We start from the raw sequence: 24,512 nt of genomic DNA, 5'->3' as shown, positions 1-24,512 counted from the left end.
ACACGCCTTCACTTAACTTGTCACTGGGGCATCCAGGTGGCAGGCCCCTCACTAAGCGTCGAGGATGCAGTGTGAAGCAGTGGGCGTGGCCCCTGCTTCCATATCTGCTCATTTCAGGGGGACTTTAGAACTCTTTTGCTCCCTGACCTCAGTCCGTGCTGGGAGATCGGGCATCAGCACACCCCTCCCCAGCCACCCAGAGTGGTCCCTGCTGATCTCAACTTGCTGCCTTGGCTACTTGGTCCAGAGTTTCATTCTCACTATGGCTAAAAAAGGAAAAAAAAAAAAAAATCAGACATCACTGAAGCACTAAAGCACTGCCTAGGCTCTTGAAGGTCATTTTCACCTCCCAAGTCACTTCTCTGCAATGAGGCACAATCGCCTTTTGGTTCAACTGCTTCCATGCTGATTCCCCATAGGCCTGACGAGGGAGCTGGGAAAGGTGAGCCCAAGGAGGTGGGAAAGAAACTGTAATGGGGCCCATGGAGTTTGGCACATATACTGAGGACAATGGGAAGCACTGACAGTCCAAAGCAGGACAGTAACATGATGGACCTGCAAGGATTACTGAGCACACACTCGGTGCATGGGCTCTGGGGGGTCTGCGCTCTGGGGGCTCTGGGGGTAGAGTGTTGAACGAGACAGACAAGCTTCTCACCCTTACAGTACTTTCCAGTCGGGGGGCACAGTGACAAATTATGTACACACATACCTTCATTAAATGAATAGAATTTATTGGGGAGTGGGAAGGAAATAAACAGGATTCTGGGACTGCGAGTACAAGGAGGAATCCTCTTTAGAGATTGTAGCTGGAGAAAAAGTCTCTCTAAGGAAGGGACTTTCTCATTGAGCCCTAAGAGTTGAGAAGGAGCCAGCCTTGTGAAAATCAGGAGAGAGAGTGTTCTGGGCAGGTGGGTGGGGATAGGGGTGAGTGAGCAGTGTGTGCAAAGGCCCTGTGGCAGGAAACAGCTTAGAGGACCCCTGGAACTGATGGTTGGTGTGATGAGGAAAGTGACATGAGATCTGGAGGCAAACTGACGCTGTCCCCATGCTTAGGAGCTCCTGAAAAATGACGGCACCGTGAATGCAGACATGAAGAGATACGGGACAATGTGAATACGTTTCAGACACAAAACCAACAGGACTTGCTAGTGGGTTACATGGGGGAGAGAGGGGGCCAGTGATGTCCCCCACATTTCTGGCTGGAGCTGGTATTTGCTGAGATGGGGAAGCCTGGGAAAAGGGGGATCTGGTCTGGAGGATAAAACAAGGGCAGATTTACTTTCTGGAATGCATTGTGAAGGCCAGATATGGGGAAGGCAACCAGCCCAGGACAGGGAGCCCAGTTTCAGGCTGACGATGAGGAGACCTAGGGTGGGGGCCATGCGGATGTGGGAAAAATCCGCATCCCTGCAGAGCAAGCCAACAAAGTGCTCTGGGTGTCTGTCCCCAGGTGGCTGAGCAGGCTGACCAGAGGGAGAACGCTGAAGTGAAACCACAATATGGAGATGACGGAAGGCGAGTGAAGGGGAAATTGGGTCACGAGAAAGACAGGAGGAGGCTGCGGCAATGTGACATCTTGGCAGCCGGCTGTGCGCCATGGACGGGGAGGGCTGGACACTGGCATCTGTGCAGGGACCAAGCCGTCCCGAAACAGCTGGCCAGGCAGCCACGCCCATGCCTTTGGCCAAGGTTCACGGAGGGAAAGCAGGATGACCTTGCTACGAGGTTCAGGACGGAGCGCTGAGAGAGGCCATAGGCAGAGCAGGCTTTCTGCCCTGAACACCACTACTTCCCCTCAAACTGGGTCCCATGCTGCACCACTGAGACAATCCCTCTTCTCCTTGGCCTCACTGTCCTCCTGCACAGCCCCATCTGATCTCGAAGGCCGGTCAAGGCACCAGTGAGGGGGCCAGCCCAGCAGGTGGGAGAGAACGAGGTATAGCCCTTTATAGACCAAAATCAGTAGCTGCTTGGACACAGGACATGTCAGTCATGCAGGCACTCATACACTCACTCATTCACTCATGCTTGCGGGCATTCGGCAAACGCTGACCGAGCATCTCTGATGTCAGGCAGTGCCCCAGGTGCTGGGCACCCAGGCTTGCTGGCCATCAAGACCTCTCGCCCTTTTCTTCCTCCCTCTGTCCCCACTTCCTCCCTTCCTGGTGCCCAGAGTTGTCCTGAATCATCACCCAGCGCTCACTCCCGCCCCTAGACCTCACGCAGTTTATGCTGATTGAAGCCCATTTCTTTAATCTTGTTTCATGGAACTAAAATGTAGGGAGAAATCAGATTGTCAAGAGCAGCAAATGACATTTTTCTGAATTTGGCCTTTGTGCTGAGAGCACGGAGGGCATTGCAGGATTTTAGGTGAGGGATGGCATTAGATTTCCATTTAGAAAACACCTGCAGCGGCGAGGCGGCGGGATGGGAGGCCAGGAGAGGCAGACGGCGAGATGGGAGGCGGGGAAAGCACTCAGGAGGCCCCTCGCTGCCACCACCCCACCCATCACATCCCCCTGCTGGCAGAAAGGGCTTCCCTGTGGCTCAGCTGATAAAGAGTCTGCCCGCAGTGCGGGAGACCTGGGTTTGGTTCCTGGGTTGGGAAGATCTCCTGGAGAAGAGCAAGGCTACCCACTCCGATATTCCGGCCTGGAGAATTTCTTGGACTCTACAGTCCAGTCCATGGGCTGGCAGAAAGGAACTGAAAAGTCCCGATTTGTAGGGGGCTCTGCCCCAGAAAGGTGTCTCTGTGTGAAGTTTAACCATCACGGATTGGGCAGCCTCCATTTCTCAGACTCCTTCATCTATAATTAATCCCCTCCAAGCGGCCTTGTCAGGAAAAATTACACTTAACCTCTCTTTTCTGGAGATGAAGAAACCGAGACTTGACTCCCAGACGACCTGGCCTTGAATCCTTGCTCCACCACCTGCCCAAGGATTTAGGTAGGAAGTGAGGCAATACAAGGCCTGTGGGCTTTGCCACTAACAAAACCTTACTGGGAAGAGTCGCATCTTCCGCCCACCAGCCTGCGGTGGAAGTGATGAGTGCCTCCGACCTCAGCCCTGGGAACAGCCTTGAATCGGCCCCCAGCCCTGCCCCCACCTCCCTGCTTCTCTCGCATCTGTTGCTCTGCGCCCGAAGGGGAGAGTTCTGTAAGGGCGGGGGCCTGGGTCCTAGCCAGGGTCCGAGGAGAGGCCTGCCCACCTCCCCACCTACCCTACTCTGCACCGGTCTTTGTTTCCGGTTATTAGCCCGGGTGGGGCGATAAAGAGAGCAACTGCGCCACCTGCTGGGCATATTGGGGAAGCTCCAGCTGCGCTCGGGTGAGGCGTGGGTGGGAAATAACCCTGCGTGTGTGGCTTCTGGGCCCAAGACTCTTGGGTCAATAAAGGGGATGTAACAAGTGACAAGTGAGCTCTGCTATAGGAGTAACCCTGGGGACAGAGCCCCATTTCAGCCAGAGGCAGGAAATACAGTGCCAAAGGAAGTGCCTATTACCTGTGCACAGAGGTGATGGGGATACAGTGGACAGTGCAGGGGGCACAGGGGAGGAAAAGGGTGGGAGAGGCAAATATTTCGATGATTAAAATGCAGTGTTTCCAAGACCAGTGAGGGGCTTCCCAGGTGGCACTAGTGGTAAAGAATCCGCCTCCAGGAGATTATAAGAGACCTAGATTCTATCCCTAGGTCAGGAAGATCCCCTGGAGGAGGGCCTGGCAACCCACTCCAGTATTCTTGCCTGGAGAATCCCCATGGACAGAGGAGCCTGGTGGGCTACAGTCCATAGCGTCGCGAAGAGTTGGATACGACTGAAGCGACTTAGCACAGGACAAGACTCATGATGGGAGAAATATAGGCAGACCAGACAGGCAGTTAAATTGACTTAATAGGTTCCTGTTAGGTGCTGCTCCTGAATCCAGAGGGATAAATATTAACAGGAATTCAGCCAGGATAAAGGAAGACATTCCAGAGAGAGGGCGCAGCAAGGCCTGGACTGTGTGGCCATCCTTCTCAGGCCCAGGGCGAGTGTCTTCCTTTCTGCTTCTGCGCACCACCCCCCAGCCATGGACCCAGCCCCAGCAGCTGGAATGAACTCAGCGCTTCCCTTGGAAATGCTGTCCCTGACCTCTGTCATAGTGGCCGGAGCCCAGAGTTCTGCCCTCCACCGACCCTTGGCCAGCAGGCTCCCTGCTCCTATTCCCCACAGCTCCAATGGCCTCCTCCTCCAACACAAGCAAGACCAGAAACTAGTGTGGCTGGGAGACTGCTCTGCGACCGCCCTGTGCCCACAGAGCTGAGGGCAGCCCAGGCCTGAAAGGCTGCTGGCAAGAGGGGAGAATGGCCCCAGTTGGGCCCATTCGCCACAGCTTGAGGCTTCCCTAGTGACTCAGCTGGTAAAGAATCCACCTGCAATGTGGGAGACCTGGGTTCGATCCTTCGGTTGGGAAGATCCCCCAGAGAAGGGAACCCACTCCAGTATTCTGGCCTGGAGAATACCATGGATTGTATAGGCCGTAGGGTCGCAGAGTCCATGAGCGACTTTCACGTTCACCACAGCGCCCTCTGCAGGTGCTTGGATGAACTGATCTGGGGTGAAAGCGGGCACTGCAGAGGTAGATTTAGGAAGAGAAATTCACATCTACATTCATTCCACGAGTCTGCCATTCTGATCAATGCGATATACGTCAACCATCATTTACTAACAGGTGTCAAATCGTGTGTGTCCTTGGAGGCAGGTGGGACACCAACGAACGTTTCCTGGGGCATCTACTGCCTGAAGTGAGAACTTGATCAGAGTTCCCGAAATTCTAACCAGAGGCCAACTCCTGAGTTGTGATCCAGTGTAAGTTTATACTGACCCCAGAGTCTTCTGATATCCCAAAGCATCTCTGAATTCATTTATGATTCAACCTGTTGGGACAGGATTGTGTTTCACTGTGTGGTATATGTCAGAGGTCACAGGGCAAGTGCAACATTGAGACGAAGAGCCAAGGCAGGCCCACCCTTGAGTCAAGGGGTCTACTTCGTAGTTTACTATGAATCTGTGAGGTGCATTGCCCTGAGTAGTTACCTCCACTTACAGAGGAGGCAGAAAAACCAGAGTCTTTCCCAGGAGCCCAGGGTGAGTAGAAGCTCAGCTTTCCAGTTAAGTGCTCTTGACATTTCCTCAAGTGAAGACTGGTTCTCTCTCCTTGGAGATTAGGGTCCTCTGAGAGCAGCCAGGAAATTGTGGTTTAGTAGCTCAGTCATGTCTGACTCTTTGAGACCCCCATGGACTGTAGCCCACCAGGCTCCTCTGTCAGTGGCGTTCTCCAAGCAAGAATACTGGAGGGGGTTGCCATTTCCTTCTCCAGGGGATCTTCCCAACTCAGAGACTGAATACCCATCTCCTGCATTGCAGGCAGATTCTTTACCTTTGGGCCACCAGGGAAGCCCACCATCCAGGAACTACTACTAAGAAATCTTTTTTTTTTCTCTTTCTTAAAGTAGTTCTAAAAAGGACAATTTTAAAGCCCAGAAATGTGAGCACTAAATAAAGAAGGAAGTTGTACCAAAGTCAGCATCATGCAAATGAGAGAATGTTTAGGAATGATCAGTATTTGAAAGTCAGCAGCTACAGGTTCAAAATAGTTCTTGTAAATGTCCAACCATTGGAAAACTTTCAAAATGCCAGGGAGCCAATGGTTTCCAAATGAAAATATTTTTAAAATGTAATAAAAGCCCTCTCTCATTTCTGGTAACATCTCAGTTTACTGAACAAAATAACCAAGAGCCTCTATATCACGCCGGACTTACTTCCTGGAAATCTGTAACTATCAGAGCACAGAGCTTGACTAACGACCGTTAGATGTGGCACCCACCACGTGTGTTCAGAGAGCTGGCTTGTGTGGGAAAGACTCGCACGTCTGGTCCCCAGGTCACTCGCTGTCTTTGAACCTGATAATCACCAGAAGCAGGAAATGGGGAAGCAGAACTGATTTCTGTTGTCAGATTAAGGGTCAAGTTTCACTATCTGTAAAGAACTCAGGTTTTCTTTTCCCAAAATCAAGGCAAGAAAGAGCACAGAACTTTGAGCTGAAAGACCCAGATTGGAGTTCTAACTCAGCCCTGGCTGTCTCTGAACTGACTCTTCCTCAGTAAATGCCCAGATCCTGAAGGAACCACGCTCCACTGACTTCAGGAGGGCAAGGTGAACAGGCAGTAAGGTATTTGGGAAGATGTTTCACACGTTTCTAGTGTCACACAGGTGATGAGGTTTATCATGAGAAAAGGTGCTGAGATGACATGTGTGTTCTTACAATTCTTTTGTGTCTAAGTACAAATGAGTTTAGGCAAAATGGAGTCTTTGGTTCTGCTGTTCGGGAGCAGTAGTTATCAGATCTGATTGCAAATATCTCATTTCTTCCTTCCTGGTACATGGAAGGACTGACGTTCTCTGCCATCTTCAAAGTCCAGTGTGGCCACGTGACTACCCTTGCCATCTGGACAGAACTTTAACAGCAGGCATGCAATCTGTCAGATTTCCCTGTCCTGCCTCGGTGACTGGGGAGGCATGTGTTGAGATGAAATTTCCATGTCCTTGGCCCCTTAGTGACTACTGTTGAACAGAGTCCCCAACCTGCATTGACTGTGTAGCAAAACATAAACTTCTGTTGTGTAAAAGTCACTGCAACCTCAGAGAGACTGACTTTCTAGGGGTAGCTAATCCCTAGAGAGAGCAAACAGCTCCCTGAGAACACACCTTTGATACACAGGCCAACCAATCCCCACCCACAATCCCAACTATGTCTTCTATCAAACTCTCACACCCAAGCCAGTATTCTCCCTGCCCTGAGTCACCCCAAGACCAGGTACTAAACAGCAAGGGCCACACCTGTAGCCCAGAGCCTACCAAAATTACCCAACCTAGCCAATCCTATGCTTACATCTCCATTTCTTCCTGTGAGACCCCCAGCAGGGGCTCTGTGTGCCTGCTCTTATCACCACTCCCATCCCCCACACTATTGCCCTCACAGAGTGTTAGCCATTCAGTCCTGTCCGATTCTTTGCGACCCCATGGACGGTAGCCCACCAGGTTCCTCTCTGTCCATGGGATTCTCCAGACAAGAATACTGGAGTGGGTCGCCATGCTCTCCTCTAGGGGATCTTCCTGACCCAGGGATCGAACCTACATCTCTTGGGGCTCCTGCATTGGCAGGCTGGTTCTTTACCACTGAGCCACCTGGGAAACCCAATAAAGGCCCTGGACCATGCCATTCTGCCTCCAGGCCAACTCTAATTCTTTCCCATTAGTCCTGCAAGACACTCAGGAGTAGAAACTTCTTCCTTGTGACAATCATTTGTGTGTCTGTGTGTCTTACCATTCTGGATAAAAATGCATCCCAGTCCATTTTAACACAAACCTGACTCATCCTGATGGATACAGGAGGAGGAAGACTGGGCCTGGCTTCATTGGATTTTCTCATCTTCCTCCCCACTTTGGGGCTCTGCTTTGCTCCAGGAGAGCCTCTCCTACTGCAGATGGGCTTTGTCTGTGTGGGGGAACAGGGACCCAAGCATGGCTTTACTATCACAGCTGAGAGGCAGGAGGTGGTCTTTGTTGCCAATTTCAGCACACACACACAAAAAAGTCATAGGGAAAGATCAGATTGGCCCAACCTGAGTCATGTACAATCTCCCTGGGACACATACGTTTATCAGGATTGAGCCATCTGCTCACCCCTGTGGCTGGCTGGGTGGACAGTGCTGGGCAGCCAGGGGTGGCCATCACTGAGATCTACCATGGCCCTTTCATGGATGGAGCCTGGACACCCAAACCTTGCTGCAACCTAAGGAAAGGACAGTCTGCAGCTAACTGCTCATTAGTACTACTGGGAAACCAGACAAGCATTGAATGAAGGAACTTCCTTTGATGTAGAAGCTAGGAGGTTCATTATGAGATAGGGTCAGGCCAACCATTAATATGGTAGTTACAAACAGTCCGTGCTAATGATGGGGAAACCACCCCCTTAAATGAGCATGAGCAGAGAAGGGTAGCAAACACTTACCATTTTTCGCCTGCACCACGTGGCATGTGGGATCTTAGATCCTTGATCAGGGATAGAACCCACATCCCCTGCATGGGAGGCGCGGAGACTTAACCACTGGGCCTCCAGGGAAGTTCCTCAATGTTATCTCTTGAACGCTCTCACTGTCACGCACCCAGTTTTGTTCAGGTGGATCTGGCTAAAGGAATGTCCAGCTGTCCAGACACCTCTGCCGGGCTTCCTGCTTCAAGTCAATTTCTTGCTGATTCATGTCAATGTATGGCAAAAACCACTACAATATTGTAATTAGCTTCCAATTAAAATAAATAAATTAATTAAAAATTTCTTATGGAATCCCACGGCAAACTCAGCAAACAGGTTATTTGGAGATCTCTATGGGTCACAGGGAGTGGAAGGAAAAAGGAGAGGGATGGAGTCATGACAAGGCTGAACTCTACCTGAGGCTGAGACCAGGGGCTCTCAACCTGGAGATACTGGGCTGGCCACCAGGGTCTATGAATACTTGTCCTTGAATATAAAAAATTTAGTGTTCATTTCCTACAGAAAGGATTCAGGGTTTTCATTAGGTTCTCAATGGATATAGCCCCAAATGGGTCAAGAACTGCCATTTTATTTTATTATTTTTTTTTAAGAACTGCCATTTTAATAGAAGGTAGCTCAGCTTCCAGGAAACGGCAGAGAGGAGTCTGGGGATTTGTTTTTCTTGACTTCCCTAGCATTTCACTGGCGGGGGCAGAAGTAAGATTTCTTATCTCTAATTCAGTTCCAGTATTTTCCAAACAGAGCTAAAGTCACAGAACTCTAAGCCCCTTGCAGAGTCCTGTGGGGTAGAGAGACCTGGGCCCAAGATCTGATGAGGCAACTTACTAGCAGGTGACTTTACCTGGATGAGCTGACTTCGTTGTTGATATAGAGAGGACAGTCACTCATAGTCATATGAACTCCGTTACAGTAGATGAAACAATGAGCACAGAGAGCTCTCTACTCTCCATCCCATTAATAACCAAAGCTAACAGCATCCAGCCCTTATTTGTCCTAATAGTGCTAAGTGCTTTTTAGGTTTGCTATACCGCTTAAATCTTCACAAAAATTCTACAGAACAGATGCAATTATTATTCCCATTTAATTACAAAAAAAAAAAAAAAGTAAAAACTCAGGGTGGGAAGGAATTGAGCTCAAGTGCATCCTCTTAACCTGAGGCCCCACCTCCTCCATCCATCTTCCCAAGCATGCCATCCACACACATCACCCGAGAAGTCGCCAAAATAAAGCACTCAGAGCAGGCTGCAGGCTCTTGCTACTGAGTGATATGGATAAGGGGCACCTCTTACACTGAGCCCCTGGGACGTGTCAGGCATGTGACAGTAACAATTCCATCCAGTTAAACTCCTTAAGGAGTTCTTTTTTTTTTAATTATTATTTATTTGGCTGAAATGGGTACCAGTTGCAGCATGTGGGATCTAGTTCCCTGACCAGGGATCGAACTCAGGCCCCCTGCATCGGAAGCATGGAGTCTTAGCTACGGGACCACCAAGAAAGTCCTGGGGAGAGTGTTCATCACAGCTCTCGTGAGAAGCACCTGCTGATGTCAACTCTGCTTTTGCTCTATGCGACAGAATATGTGGAAGGTGGGCCAGTGCCCAGGACCAGTTCCAGGTCACAGTATGGTCACGAGATGAGCCGGGAAGGATGCCGTGCAGACAGATCATCTTTACGAATGAGAGGCAGCACTGGTCCAAGGTGACGACTCAAGCCAAGGACAAACTACAGAAGCGACTGGATTCACAAAGTTTTTACAACTGGTATTTATTTCCAATCACTCCCACTTCTTCACCCTGAGTGGTCCCATTACATCAAGGAAGGGGCACCGGCTCCATGAAGAAGGGAATGAATTCCCACTTTCTACTCTCAAAGGCGGTCCAGCAGGGATGAAGGGCTCGGGGAGGCTCTGGGCTCAGGGAGAAGGGCACACTGCGGGGGCCCTGCCCTGTGGGGTCGGTCTGGCTCCTCCGACAGAGCAGCAGGACTGTGGACATCACCTGCCTGACTCCCTGCATGTGTTCCAGAGCAGAAGCGAGCTCCGCCAGCAGAGTGAACACTGGACAGGGACTTACTAAGACAAGCACCACAACCTGGGCCTGAATCGCCCAGGCAGGCAGGCAGAGGCAGCTGACCTAGCCAACGCTCCCTTCCTCTCCCGCCACAGCGGTCCTGAAGTCTCCCCCCCCAGGAGCCTTGTGGGGACAGTGGCTTCTGCCCACCCGCTTCAGAAAGAGGAAAAGGAAGACAAGTGAGGAGAAATGCGTGGGGGCCCAGCTGCTTCCTCCCGACCCAGCTGCTGCGCCTTCTGGATGCCAGCCCCTTTCCTGCCGGCCCCCCACCTCTGCGGTGGGCGCTGCGGGGGCCGCCATGTGCTGGGGGGCAGTGGGTAGGGCGTCGGGGTCCGCAGGCTGCCTCACTTGCTGGCCACGGCGGACAGCTGGTCCCGGATGCGGCCCAGCCCGTCTAACATTGTGTCCAGCGTCTCCTTACTCAGCTCCACGGTGACGGCCGACACGGAGGGCCTGTCCCCACACAGACTGGGATCTTCCTGGATCTGAGAAGAGAATGTTTCCCCAGAGTCAAGGCCGCCTCTCCTCAACCCGCAGGCCTTACCTGGTTCTGGTGAAGCTCTGAGGAGAGGCTCTTTGCTCAAAGTCACGAGCGCTAGTCATAGAGTTACCCAGCAAATGGGGGCAGGGCGGGAGCCGTCTCAGGGGCTCCGAACAGAAATCGGAGGAGCCCAGGCTCCCCGACCCGCCCACCCCCAACTCAGCGCGAGTGAAAAACACTGCCTGGGTGCATGCTGGCACTTTAGGCCAGGGCTCCACGGGTATGTAAGAATCCACCAGGATGCAGGAAAAATATTACAACCTCTAGTTATATGTATTTGCAACTTTTTTTTAAAGTTGTATCTTTTTTAAGTCTTACACTAACAGTATGTGACTTAAAAAGACTCCTGAAAATAACTGTGAAGATACCACCAATGAGGCAACTGCATGTGAACAATAAAATGAAAAACTGACATTTCTCCAACTGCTAATAGGAGCCCCTGTTCAGCATGGTACAAACAGCAACAGCCCCCTTAGTTTGGACAAGAATTCAGTCAAGTATACCACACTTATCAAGAAGACAACTTGACATTTGAGTGGGTGCTCCTATTGTTAAAGCCAAACCTTCCTGTTTAAGTGTTAAAGGTACCCTCCAGTCCAGGTTCAGCAAATTATTTTTTAAATTTGTATCTCATGTCTGTCTTATTTTTTAAAAAATATTTCTACTTTTGGTATAGGTTTTTTTTATGACTGTACTATGCTAATTCAAGTACACTTTCTAAATAAACACTCTGCACTTTAGGGGTGCTACAATTTCTTAATTTATGGGGTTAGGGGCTTCCCTGATGGCTCAGCAGGTAAAGAATCTGCCTGCAATGCAGGAGACACAGGAGGTGCAAGTTTGATCCTTGGGTCAGGAAGATCCCCTGGAGAAGGGAATGGCTACCCACTTCAGTATTACTGCCTGGTAAAATTCCATGACAAATGAGCCTGGCGGGCTACGGTCCAAAGGGGTGCAAAGAGTCAGACATGACTGAGCAACTAAACACACACACAGAGATCCCATGATTTTGGAGACTGGCATTTCCGCTGGTCTGTGGGACACAGATCCTGCATGCCCGCCCCCTGCCTTCTAGTGAGCATGACAGTAGACATACCTTCATCTGGAGCAAACAGGTGGGGACGGCCATGCGGCTGATGCTGTCTGAGGAGGTTTTGATGTCCACCCTCCAGTCCAGGTCCACCAGGCGCGGCAGAGAGACTGCAGGGATACAGCTGAGCTCAGCCCTCGCACCACTGAGCAACCAAGCCTTTACAACGGGCAGCTCTAAGGGCTGCACACGTGTAAGGCCCTTAGTCCACATAGCAAGGCTCTGAGGGAGACAGAGAGATGGGGCCCAAGACCCCACAGCAAGCCCTGGGCCTTCCTGACCACTGCTCGTGGCCCCCGCACTTGTTATAGTGTGGACTCCTGGTGCACAGCACGTCCAGGCTTCTGCCTGAACACCCAGCCCTCCAGGCATCAAGGGCGAAGGAGGAATGAATGACACCGGTAGAGAAGGTGAGGCCGTGGCCTCAGTCTTGGGAAATGTGTAGCTGTGCCAACAGCAGAAAGAGCTTTTGTTTGAGAGACCCACAGGCTTGGCTTCAGTATTCCTGTTTATCCTCTAAGCCTCCGTTTGCTCATCTGTATAATGGGGATGATCCCCACCCTGTTTACAAGGTTGCTGGGAGGACTAAATGAGCTAATGCAGGCCGAGTTCTGCAGCACTGTGACCAAGTTTAGTGACCATTTATCAAGCACCCAGTTTTATTCACTCTTTCACAATCATTTCAATTATGGTTAATTTGTTTTCTAATGGAAACACAGTCATTGTAAATACTTTCTGCTTTGGACATTGGGTTGTTTTTTTTTTAACAACATGCCTTATAATCAGAAACAATATTAAAAAGTAGAATTAAAAAGAAATGCAGAACCACCACTGTTGGGTTTGGGATTGGGTTAATTCACTTTGGTTTTAGTTAAAATCTCTAGCAGATTTAGGGTTAGGGCTGGGGAGGAAGGGGGGTGGGGGAACAGGCAGGTTCCTTGGTACTCACTCTGACTCGCTTGGGCTTCAGCTCTCCAAGCAGATCTGTTTAGGGAAAGATGAGAAAAACAGAATGGAAAAGGGATGCCAACTGAGTCGTCCGATAATGAGGCCCGTGGGCCTGGGCCTCCGCTTCCAGTGACCTTCAAACCTACAATCCCCTCCTGACAGAAGAGGACCACAGAAATGCCCCCTCCAAGGAGCAGCTGTTTGTTTTACAGACTCGAGTGATGCAGAGGCCACAGGTGATCAGTTTTCACGGCTCAGGAGAAACAAGAGAAGGCTAAATGCCCTGTAATCACATTGTACTACTGTTCTCAGAGACAAAACAGAAAAGGTCAACTCATCCTTTGTTACTAGGCAGCTACACCATGTTGGCACCTTACATAAAACACACCCAGACAGAACTAACGTTACAGCAAATCACGCCGCAGTGAGGGGCAGAGTCAGAGTAAAGTGTGGTTACCCGTGAGAAGGTTTCTAAATAAGCAACAAAACCCTTGGTAAGTAAGCGTTATCCATTGTGATTATCTCAGAGGTCTGTTCAAGCCTGTTGCTAACCAGTAGTTAATCAGTTCTGCTTAAATTGTATGTACTGAAAAGGATTTTCCCAGCTAGAAAATGTACAAATAATTCACAAAAGAAATAAAAACGATCAATAACATGAAAAAGATATTTAACATCACTAGTACCAAAGATTCATGTGAGCATGCTAAGGCACTTCAGTCATGCCCAACTCTTTGCAACCCTTTGGACTGTAACTCTCCAGGCTCCTCTGTCCATTGGATTCTCCAGGAGAGAATGCTGGAGTGGGCTGCCACGCCCTCCTCCAGGCGATCTTCCTGACTCAGGGATCGAACTCGGGTCTCTTGTGTTTCCTAAACTGGCAGGTGTGTTCTTTACCACCAGCACCACCTGGGAAACCCAGTACCAAAGATACGTAAATTGAAATAAGGTACCATTTGCCATGTGTAAAACTCGGAAGTAAAAAAAAAAAAAACTCCCCCAGTGCAGGTGATGGTGTGGGAGAGTGGCACACCCACATCCTACTGATGGAGAAGTAGTTGGTGCAATCTTTCCAATGGCTGACTTGATAATAAAAAGCCAAACGTCAGTATCACCATTTACCAGCAAGGAAATAGTTAAGCACAATGTGGGCAAAGGTTCCCCAATAAAGTGTTCACTGAAGTGAAAACTGCCAACAGCCTAAATGTCTAACACTAAGGTATCTATTAACTAAATTGTACATAATTTCTTCATATAATGAAATACAGTTAGCCATTAAAAATAATACTGAAGGTAAATATTTATCACCCTGGAATATGATTCACATTAATACTGTGAACTGAAAACAAGCAAGTTATAAAACGGCACGACACTACTGTGTTAAACACAAACGCAGAACAAAAATCCCTCCCTCTCTGTGTAAATGGAAAAAGCACACCCCTCGAAAAAGGTCTGCTGTTAAGGAATGAACACTGCTAACCCTCTGGGTGGTGGATTTAATGGTTTTCTTCTTTTTTGCTTACCTGTGCCTGCCTTTCAAGAGTGAGCATATTTTATCTAGAAGAGAAATTAAAACATACCAGCATTATAAGAAACTCTCAAGAAATGAGCACTTACATGTGTTCCAGGATGATTTTTGTCAGCAGGTTTTTGAGGTTTTGGTGGAAATTTTCAGGAAAGAGTGCCAGAATTGCCTCGGCGGAGGAGAGGTCATGGAACACGGCCAGCCTGGTGAGGCGGTGCAGGGCTTGGAGCAGCTGCGGGGCAGACGGGGAGCCTGGGCGGTGAGGGGCACTGGGACAGGGGACAGGGCGCCATCCCCTGCTGGGAAGACGGCCTGCTGCACGCTGCCACTGTCACTCACGCTGGGTCTCAGAAGTGCAGAGGCCCTGGGGGCCCAGCTGCTGATGCCCACGTGCCTCAGCCCGCCTCCAAGTTCACTTGTTGCTTAGAGGACATGCAGCTGCCCGACCAAGGATGCTATCAACCTGCCAGAAAGTCTCTCTGCTGGTGGGCAAAGGGCTAATGAAGCCCATTTTTTTCCTGGTGCACGGACTCTGACCTTAAGCTAACTTTCTAGCCTGTTCCCCTGGTAATGTCAGAGAAGCGGCAAGTCAGCTGTGTTACTAGGCAACGCTGCACTGGTCCCTGCCGCTGGACCGGGAGGCCTGTGGAGACACCAGAGCCCACGGTTTGGGCTTCCCTGAGTGTGGTCACATGGTCCCTGCCAGGGCCCAAAGCTGTGCTTACTGCACTGGTACTGGCTCCGGGGGAGTTTGGGCTTTTCATCCAGAGTGGCTGGAATGTCACCTCCTTACCCCTAGCTGTCACCAGGGAGGGCGAGGAGAGCAAAGAGCTCCAGGCTGGCTGTGCAGAGGCCCCTGTGGAAGGAGTGCCTGGCGCTGCCCTGCTAGGACATGGTCCAGGTTCCACCCCGTGTCATTCCAAGCGCATGTGTAGCCAAGTGTGGCCTGTCCTCGTCTTGTGAGTATCACACTGCTTAGCTGAACCTAGCAAGATGCTCCGGAGGTAATTTTCTCTGCCTTAGGGCTTTCTCAGATGCCATGGGAGGTTGCTCAGCTCAGAAAAGCACAAGTGTGGCTTTTGTGCACACTGTCTAGATAACAAATCTGAAAAGGAAATGGTCAAGAGCTCTGATTCTGGGTATAGTCTTCCCATCCATGCCTCATTTATCATAACAATGTGAAGGTTCAATGACAATAGCTTTTTGGGAGGGCGGAGGGCATAGTTGCTTTACAATACTGTGTTAGATTCTGTTGCACAATAAACGGTATCAGGAGAAGGAAATGGCAACCCACTCCAGTATTCTTGCCTAGAGAATCCCCATGGACAGAGGAGCCTGGCAGGCTACAGTCCATGCGGTCACAGGAGACGGACACGACTTAGCAACTAAACCACACCAAAGTGTATCAGCTATAAGTATACGTATATCCCCTCCCTCTTGGGTCTCCCTCTCACCCCCTCATCCTACAGGGGTGCCTCTAGGCCACCACAGAGCACAGAGCTGAGCTCCCTGTGATACACAGCAGGTTCCCACTAAGTTCCCTAACATTAAAAAAAAATCATCTATTTTAAGTTTGCTATAATGTCAACAGACAATTCAGGGGAAAACTTCCCTTGGACGTGGCAGTGGCTGGGACGTCAACGAAGAGACTGACGAGCTGAGAAGCCAGTGGCCAGAGGTCGTTTCTGACCACACTTACTTGTTCTGCCTCCTCCTGGGTCACAGACAAGCTGGAGCACGTAACATCCAAGAGGTTCTTGGAGCCAAGGGCTGAGCTGGAAAAGCTCTCTTGGCACAGCTGTCTGACAACATCTTTCGAGGAGGCCTATAAATTAATTCACAGATGGAAAAAGACAAAACAAGAAACAAACTCCGACTCTGAAAATACATTTCTTAAGAACATTACTTTGCCAACTAAGGTCTGTCTAGTCAAGGCTATGGTTTTTCCAGTGGTCATGTATGGATGTGAGAGTTGGACTGTGAAGAAGGCTGAGCACCGAAGAATTGATGCTTTTGAACTGTGGTGTTGGAGAAGACTCTTGAGAGTCCCTTGGACTGCAAGGAGATCCAACCAGTCCATTCTGAAGGAGATCAGCCCAGGGATTTCTTTGGAAGGACTGATGCTAAAGCTGAAGCTCCAGTACTTTGGCCACCTCATGTGAAGAGCTGACTCATTGGAAAAGACTCTGATGTTGGGAGGGATTGGGGACAGGAGGAGAAAGGGACGACCCAGGATGAGATGGCTGGATGGCATCACGGACTCGATAGACATGAGTCTGAATGAACTCCAGGAGATGGTGATGGACAGGGAGGCCTGGTGTGCTGCAATTCATGGGGTCGCAAAGAGTCAGACACGACTGAGCGACTGAACTGAACTGAACTGAAGAACATAATACAGTCTCGGTCAAGACGTAACACCTAAGAGGGGCACAGGACACTTCCATTTCTGGGAAGATGATGTGGATACACTTTTTCTTATTTTTCCTGCTACACACAGCTAAACTCCCCAGACACTTTACAGAAATGTAAGACAACACTGAAAAGGGAGAGAAGGCAGACCTAGGGCCCTCATGACCAAGGAATGACACAGTCATATTATATCCTGAGACTGCGGACCTTGTTTAAATCTTCTGTTTTAGCTGGCTTTCTCTTTCACGGCTCAGGTAGCACGGGGAGTGTGTGTGTGTGTGTAGGGAGGATGCGGCTTCATGACTACCAAAGGAGACGACAGCCCAGCTCCCCTATTGGTTCCTGATGACACTCTAACGCGGGGGCTCCTTGCTGACACTCTAACGCGGGGCTCCTTGCTGACACTCTAACACGGGGCTCCTTGCTGACACTCTAATGTGGGGGCTCCTTGCTGCCACAGCGCAGAGGCGGAAGTTCTGGCTCCGTGTAGTCTCCACTCATGCCTGGGGTGGTGGAACCCGCTGGTGGGGAGGGAAGTCCAGCTGCCTACTTGGCTTTCTCTGACACCAACTGATGGGGCCGCTGAAACACCTTGTCACAGCCTCACAAGGCAGAGTCTGCACCCCCCCAGCCTTTGCTGACAGAGTTTCCCTTTGCGGGGCCACAGTTTTTTCTGTGGTGCTTTGGTGGAGCAGAACAGTTACTGTCTTAACAGTTTTTTCTCTTCTTAAGCTATCCCTTTCTTGGTCTTTGGTAAGAGAAAGCAAGTATTTGCTGGAGTTTCTTTGTCTTCACCCACTGGGCCCCTGGAAGACCCTCTTCTTCAGCTCAAAGTCTGGGACATATGAGAAAAAAAGAAAAGCCACTGTCCGATGTGGCTCTAACTGTATGTAGAAGAAGTATTTAAGATAACTATATCATAAATAAGGGACTACTTCACTCTACCTGGTAAAATGATGATAGATATTGCCACTGCGATTGTGATGTTATGTAAATAAATGTAATAAGTTGAACAAGCACTATAAGAGTCATAAAGAGAATTACATTTTAAAGCACTATAGATAAATCAAAATGGAATTCCCCCAAATGGTCAACTGGTCAAATAACCCACAGCAAAATTAAAGAAACAAAAAATAAAGACTAAGTGGATTAAAACCAGGGTCCCCAACCTCCAGGATCTAATACCTGATGATCTGAGGTGGAGGTGATATAATAATAACAGAAATAAAGTGCACAATAAATGTAATGTTCTTGAATCATATCAAAATCACAGCCCCCAAACCAGTCTGTGGAAAAATTGTCTTCCACAAAAATAATGGTCCCTGGTCCCAAAAAGGTTGGGGACTGCTAGATTAAGAAATAAGATCAGTTAAACGCTGTCTATAAGAAACTCCCTTAAATATAATGGCAGAAACAGATTAAAAGTAAAAGAATGAAAAAGGAGATCATGCAAGCAATCAGGAAAGCAAGAGTGGCGACATGACCATCAGATAAAGTAGACTTCACAGCAGAGAAAACTACCAGGACAGAGAGGGACATTAAATAAGATAAAAAGTTCTGTTCACCAAGAAGACGTCCTGAATGTAAGCACTCGGCAAGAGAGCTGCTAAACATGGGAAGCAAAAACAGAAGTGAAAGGAGGAATCGACTAATCCATAAATACAGCTGGACTCCTTAACACCCCTCTTTCAACAACTGATACAACAACTAGACCAGATTCAACAAGGATACAGGAGAACTCTGCAACACCATCAATCAACCTAACTGACATTTGTGGACCACCACCCAGTAACAACAGAATACACACTCTTTTCAAAAGCTCACTGAACATATACCAAGAGAGATGATATTCTGAGCCAAAAAACAAACCCTAATGAATTTAAAAGAACTGAAATCATACAGAGAGTGCTGTCAATGAACACAATAGAATCAAACTAGCAATCGTAAGAAAGATCAAAGAAATGTGTCCAAACATTTGGAAACAATAATCCACAGACTAAAGGGACAGTCTCAAGGGAAAGCTTAAAAATATATGAAATAACTTATTTCATTTATTCAAGTGAATAAATGAAAATGAAATACAACACCCCAATTTTTGGGATACAGCCAAAATGGTGCCGAGAGAGAAATTTACAGCACTGAATCCATACATTAGGAAAGAGGAAAACTCTCAAAAAAAACAACCCAAGTTCTCATCTCAAGGACCTAGAAAAACATGAGCACAATAAACCTAAAGGAAGGAGGAAGGAAATGACAAAGAGCAGACATCCAAAAAAAATGAAAACAGGAAAAAAGAGGAATCGATGGAACGAAACACTGGTTCAAACTACCACAACTCTCCCAATATAAAACTGAAAACTTGAACAGTCCTGTTACTATTAAGGCAACTGTATTTGTAATTTTAAAACCCCTAGAAAAGAAATCGCCAGACTTAGATGGTTTCACTGGATAATTCTAACAAACATTCGAAGAAAGAATTAACTAATTCTACACAATCTTTTTCTAGAAAACAGAAGAGGAAACATTTCCCAATTCATTTGACAAAGGCAGCAATACTCTGATACCAAAATCAGACAGAGAATATATGTAAAACCAACCAAACAAACAACAGACCAATATCCCTCATAAAAAGAGATGCAAAGATCCTTAACAAAATACTAGCAAACAGAATTTAGCAATATATAAAACGCATTATTCACTACAACCAGGTTGAATTTACTCCAGGGATGCTAGCTAGGTCAGTTCAGTATTTGAAAATCTATGTAGTCCATTATATTAACAGGCTCAAGAAGAAAATCACAGGATATGAATCAATGTAGAAAGAGCAGTAGATAAAATTCAACAACCATTCTTGATGGAAACTCTCATAAAACTAGGAATAAAGGAGAACTTCCATAACTTGCTTTAGAGCACCTACCAAAAAACCTAGAGACAGCATACTTAACAATGAAAGACTAAAGTTGGGAACAAGACAAAGCTGTCTGCCCTCACTACGGTTACTCCACATAGTGCTGAAACTCTAGCCACTAAAACAAGGCAAGGGGAAGAAAGAAAAGGTTTGCAGATCAGAATGGAAGAAATAAAACTGTCCCTATTGCAGACAGCATGACAGTCTATGAGAAAGCCCGAAGAAATGTACAAAAAATTATTAGAATAAATGAGGTCAGCAGTTTGCAAATTCAAGAGACATATACAAAAATCAGGTGTATTTCTACACACTAGCAATGAACATGCAGACACTGGAACTAAAAGTACAATATCATTTGCAACTGCTCAAAAAAAAAAAGAAGAACTACTTAGGAATCAATCTAACAAGGCATGTACAGGACCTGTATGCTGAAAATTACACAGCACAGATAAAAAAAAAATCAAAGATCTCAATCAATGGGGAGATACATCATGATCATGGATTGGAAGATCCAACACATTAAAATGATGTCAACTTGCTCTTACATGATAAACAGATTTAACCCGATTCCTATGAAAATCTCAGCAAATTTTCTTTTTTTTAAAGATATATCCAAGATCATTCTAAAATTTATATAGAAAGGCAAAAGAATTAGAGCAGCTAAAGTAATTTTGATACAGAATGAAATAGGAGGAATCCACCTGCCCGATTTCAAGACTTATTATATAGTTATGGTAATCAAGAATATATGGTATTTTCAGAGGGATAAACAAATAGATCAATGGAACAAACCAAAGACCTCTGAAGTAGACCTATACAAATATGCCTGACTGATTCTTGACAAAATTGCAAAAGCAATTCAACAGACGAAATCGACTTTTCAACAAATGGTACTTGAATGACTGGATATTCATAGGCCAAAGCGGGGAGTGGGGGGGAACCTCAAAGTGTCTCACACATCTTATACAAAATTAAGGCAAAACTGGTCACAGATTAAATGTTAAAAGATATATAAAAGGAATATACAAAACTATAAGCAAAAAATAGATGAAATTTTTGAGAGCTATGGCTTCACAAAGAGTTGTGAGAATGTATACCAAGAGTAATTCTTTAAAAAAAAAAAACCCACAGGTCATATAAGGAAATTAAAAAAAAAAAACTGTATTTCATCAAAATTAAAACCTTTGCTCTGCAAAAGCTTCTGTTACAAGCTGAACTGTGTCCCCCTAAAATTTACTTATTGAAGTCATAACTCCCAGGATCTCAAAATGCAATCTCATTTAGAAATAGGATTGCATGCATGCGTGCACACTGAAAATATAACTAGTGAAGATAAGGTCATACATATGTGCTGAGCTGCTAAGCTGCTTCAGTCATGTCCTACTCTGTGCAATCCTATGGACAGTAGGCTGCTAGGCTCTTCTGTCCATGGGGATTCTCCAGGCAAGAATACTGGAGTGGGTCCATGTCCTCCTCCAGGGGATCTTCCCAACCCAGGGATTGAACCCAGGTCTCCCATTTTGCAGGCAGATTCTTTACCATCTGAGCCCACTAGGGAAGCCCCAAGGAACACAGGGTGAACTCTAATCCAGTATGACTGATGCCATAATTAAAAGGGAAATTTAGAAACAGAGATGCCAACAGGGAGAACTCCATGTGAAGGTGAAAGCAGAAACTACAAACATCAAATATTACCAGAAACCAAGACGGTAGGAGGGAAGCATGACACAAACCATCCCTCAAAGCCCTTAGAGGGAACCAATTTGACCGACACCTTGATCTCATACTTCTGGCCTCCAGAACTGGAAGACAATACATTTCTGCTGGCTGAGCCACCAATTCTCTGTAGCTATACACTAGGAAAGAATATGTGCAAACCACATATATAACAAAGGACTACACTCTCAAATATATAAAGAAACTCAAAAGTAAAAAGCAAACAATGCAATTAAGAGTATGAACAAAAGACATAAACAGATATTTCTCTGAAGAGATACAGATGGTAAGCACATGAAAAGAAGTCCAAAATCATTAACCATGAGAGAAATTCAAATTCAAACCACAATGAGATAGAAATACACGCCTATCAGAATAGCTCAAATAAAACATAGTGATGCCAATAAATGCTGGTGAGGATGGGGAGAAACTGGATCCTTCATGCACTGCTGTTGCAAATGTAAAGTGGTACAGCCATTCTGGAAATTTTGGCAGTTTCATAAAAACAAAACAAAACACCCCAAAACATGCAACTACTAAAAGATCCAGAATTGTGCTCCTAGGCATTCATTTCAGAGAACTAAAGACTTAGGCTCAATACAAAAAAACTGTATACAAGTGTTTACAGCAGCTTTATTTGTAATAGCAAAAAACCCCCGCCGATGTCATACCATGGAATACTACTAAGCAATAAAAAAGAAAAAACTACTGATACAAAGACATTACTTTGCCAACTAAGGTCCGTCTAGTCAAGGCTATGGTTTTTCCAGTGGTCATGTATGGATGTGAGAGTTGGACTGTGAAGAAGGCTGAGCACCGAAGAATTGATGCTTTTGAACTGTGGTGTTGGAGAAGACTCTTGAGAGTCCCTTGGACTGCAAGGAGATCCAACCAGTCCATTCTAAAGGAGATCAACCCTGGGATTTCATTGGAAGGACTGATGCTAAAGCTGAAACTCCAGTACTTTGGCCACCTCATGCGAAGAGCTGACTCATTGGAAAAGACTCTGATGCTGGGAGGGATTGGGGGCAGGAGGAGAGGGGGACGACCGAGGATGAGACGGCTGGATGGCATCGCGGACTCGATGGACGTGAGTCTGAGTGAACTCCGGGAGTTGGTGATGGACAGGGGGGTCTGGCGTGCTGCGATTCATGGGGTCGCAAAGAGTCGGACACGACTCAGCGACTGAACTGAACTGAACTGAACTGATTGATACATACGGCATGGATCAATCGCCAGAAAACTGGGCTCAGAGAAAAAAGCCAGTCCCCAAAGGCTGTATATTGTATTACTTCATTTATAGAACATTGTTGAGCTGAGAAAATTATGGAAATGAAGAACAAATTAGTGAATGCCAGAGTTCAGAGAGGAACTGAAGCCTGAGGGCAAGTGGGTGTAGCTCTATAAGGGGAACATGAAAAACCCCGTGGGGATGGAAAATGTTCTGCATCTTCACTGTCAATGTCAATATCCTCGTTGTGGTATCATACCATGGCTTCGCAAAATGCTACCACTGGGGGAAACTGGGTAATGGCAACTAGGATCTCACTGTACAGGGTGTTTTTTTGTTTTGTTTTGTTTTTCTCGCAACTGCCTGTAAATCAAGATCTCAAAATTAAAGTGCATGGGGAACTGGTAAGGCGGATCTAGCGATTACTACCCCAATGCGCCAATCCCCAAAGCCAGCCCCAGAGACTTTTAGTAAGGCACCTTCGTACAGCACCTCCAAGTACATTGTCTTGTTTGTTTTCCCCACTATCCTGTCAAAGCGATACTAATTTTGTTCCTACTATCAAAAAGCTCGGAAAGGCGCAACCACCTGCCAGGGTCACAGTGAGAGGCAGTGGCAGAGTCGTGGCTCCAAGTCAGGGTTGGTTTGTTCTCAACTCCTCCTCTGTCCAAAGTCTCGGAGACAAAGGCCCGTCTTGCGCTGTCCCCAGCCCTCCCCTCCCATTTACCTTCAGTAGGCTCTGGAGAGCTGCAAAGTTCTCCGCCGTCAGCGCGGCCATCTTCCCCGAGTCACGTGACCGAGATGGGCGTAGAAGCGCGGTCACGTGGCTCCGATAGCCGCGCGGGGCGTACCGGGAGCTGTAGTCCTTCAGGGTGGCGGGAGCGGCTTGAGTTGCGGAGGTAGGGAGTGGGGAGGCGCGAAGGCGGGACTGCTCAAGCCTGGAGACTCGAGGACCGTGGGATTTGCAGGACGCAGGCGCTGGATAGTTTTCAGGGGGGAAAAAATGGCTTCCCCGGTGGCTCAGGCGCTAAAAGCGTCTGCCTACAATGCGGGAGACCCGGGTTCGATCCCTGGGTCGGGAAGATCCCTGGAGCAGGAAATGGCAACCCACTCCGGTACTCTTGCCTGGAAAATCCCATGGACAGAGGAGCCTGATAGGCTGACAGAGTCGGACACTACTGAGCCACTTAAAACTTTGTCTACTCGCCAGGTCCCGGGAAAACTGATTTTCTCGGCTCGTGTGGATGGCCTGGCTGATTGGGGGAACTGCATCTGCAGGCTTGAGGAGCGCTTTGGAAACGTAGCTGTTCTGGAGTGATTATCGTACCTGGCAGCTCGGAATTAAAATGTGGCTGAGCACGTCATTACAAATTCTTGGAATGTACCCCCCAACCCCCACCCCACCTGTCTCAAAGATTCCTTTCACGCTTACAGTTTCCTTTTTGTCCCTGGGGTAGGTACGAGCTGGTAGTATTAACCTTATCCAAATGAGGTGTTGATGACTTTCCCTAGTCCTGGAGGAGATCCATGCTGATAAGCAGGTGGGGAAGTTTTAGGGAGAAGTAGAAAGGGAATCCAATGAAAGATATTACCTAACTAGGTTCCTATGACACCTATAGCCGGGATGGGAGGTGTGGTTCGTGGAAATGATTTAATTCATTGATTCAACAAAATAATTGGAACACATGTAAGGGTGGTTTTGAGTGGACAGTACAGGACTCTTGATTTGCCCAGTGATTAGATCCCATCTTGGAACAGATTCAAATTGTAAAGTCCTGGAACTTGGTTTTGAAGGTACCACCTACCTCCTCTGCCCTCCATCCCCCAACCTCTGACAGTTCCCTTATGCATCTTTCCTATCTAGTTGTCTTTCTTTTTCCATCCTCAGTTCCTTCATGAAATCTGGCTCGAAACAGGTTCTGATGAATTTCAGCCAGAGAAAGAATGTCTAACTGTGAATCCAGAAATTGGTCATTAGTTT

General features: G+C 47.6%; 1 protein-coding gene across 1 annotated transcript; it reads right to left on the bottom strand.

Annotated features, from left to right (window-relative positions):
• On the bottom strand, positions 9,833-23,357 carry COMMD9 (COMM domain containing 9). Its single transcript, XM_018059233.1, has 6 exons — positions 23,259-23,357; positions 15,967-16,092; positions 14,360-14,499; positions 12,747-12,781; positions 11,804-11,907; positions 9,833-10,651 (listed from the first exon to the last, which is right to left on the bottom strand). Exons 1-6 carry the CDS (start codon positions 23,307-23,309, stop codon positions 10,511-10,513), a joined length of 597 nt encoding a protein of 198 aa, XP_017914722.1. The 5' UTR covers positions 23,310-23,357; the 3' UTR covers positions 9,833-10,510.

Source organism: Capra hircus, chromosome 15, assembly GCF_001704415.2.
Source record: "Capra hircus breed San Clemente chromosome 15, ASM170441v1, whole genome shotgun sequence".
Lineage (NCBI taxonomy): Eukaryota > Metazoa > Chordata > Mammalia > Artiodactyla > Bovidae > Capra > Capra hircus.
The sequence above is the reverse complement of the archived record's forward strand: the minus strand, read 5'-3'. Positions and strand labels throughout refer to the sequence as shown.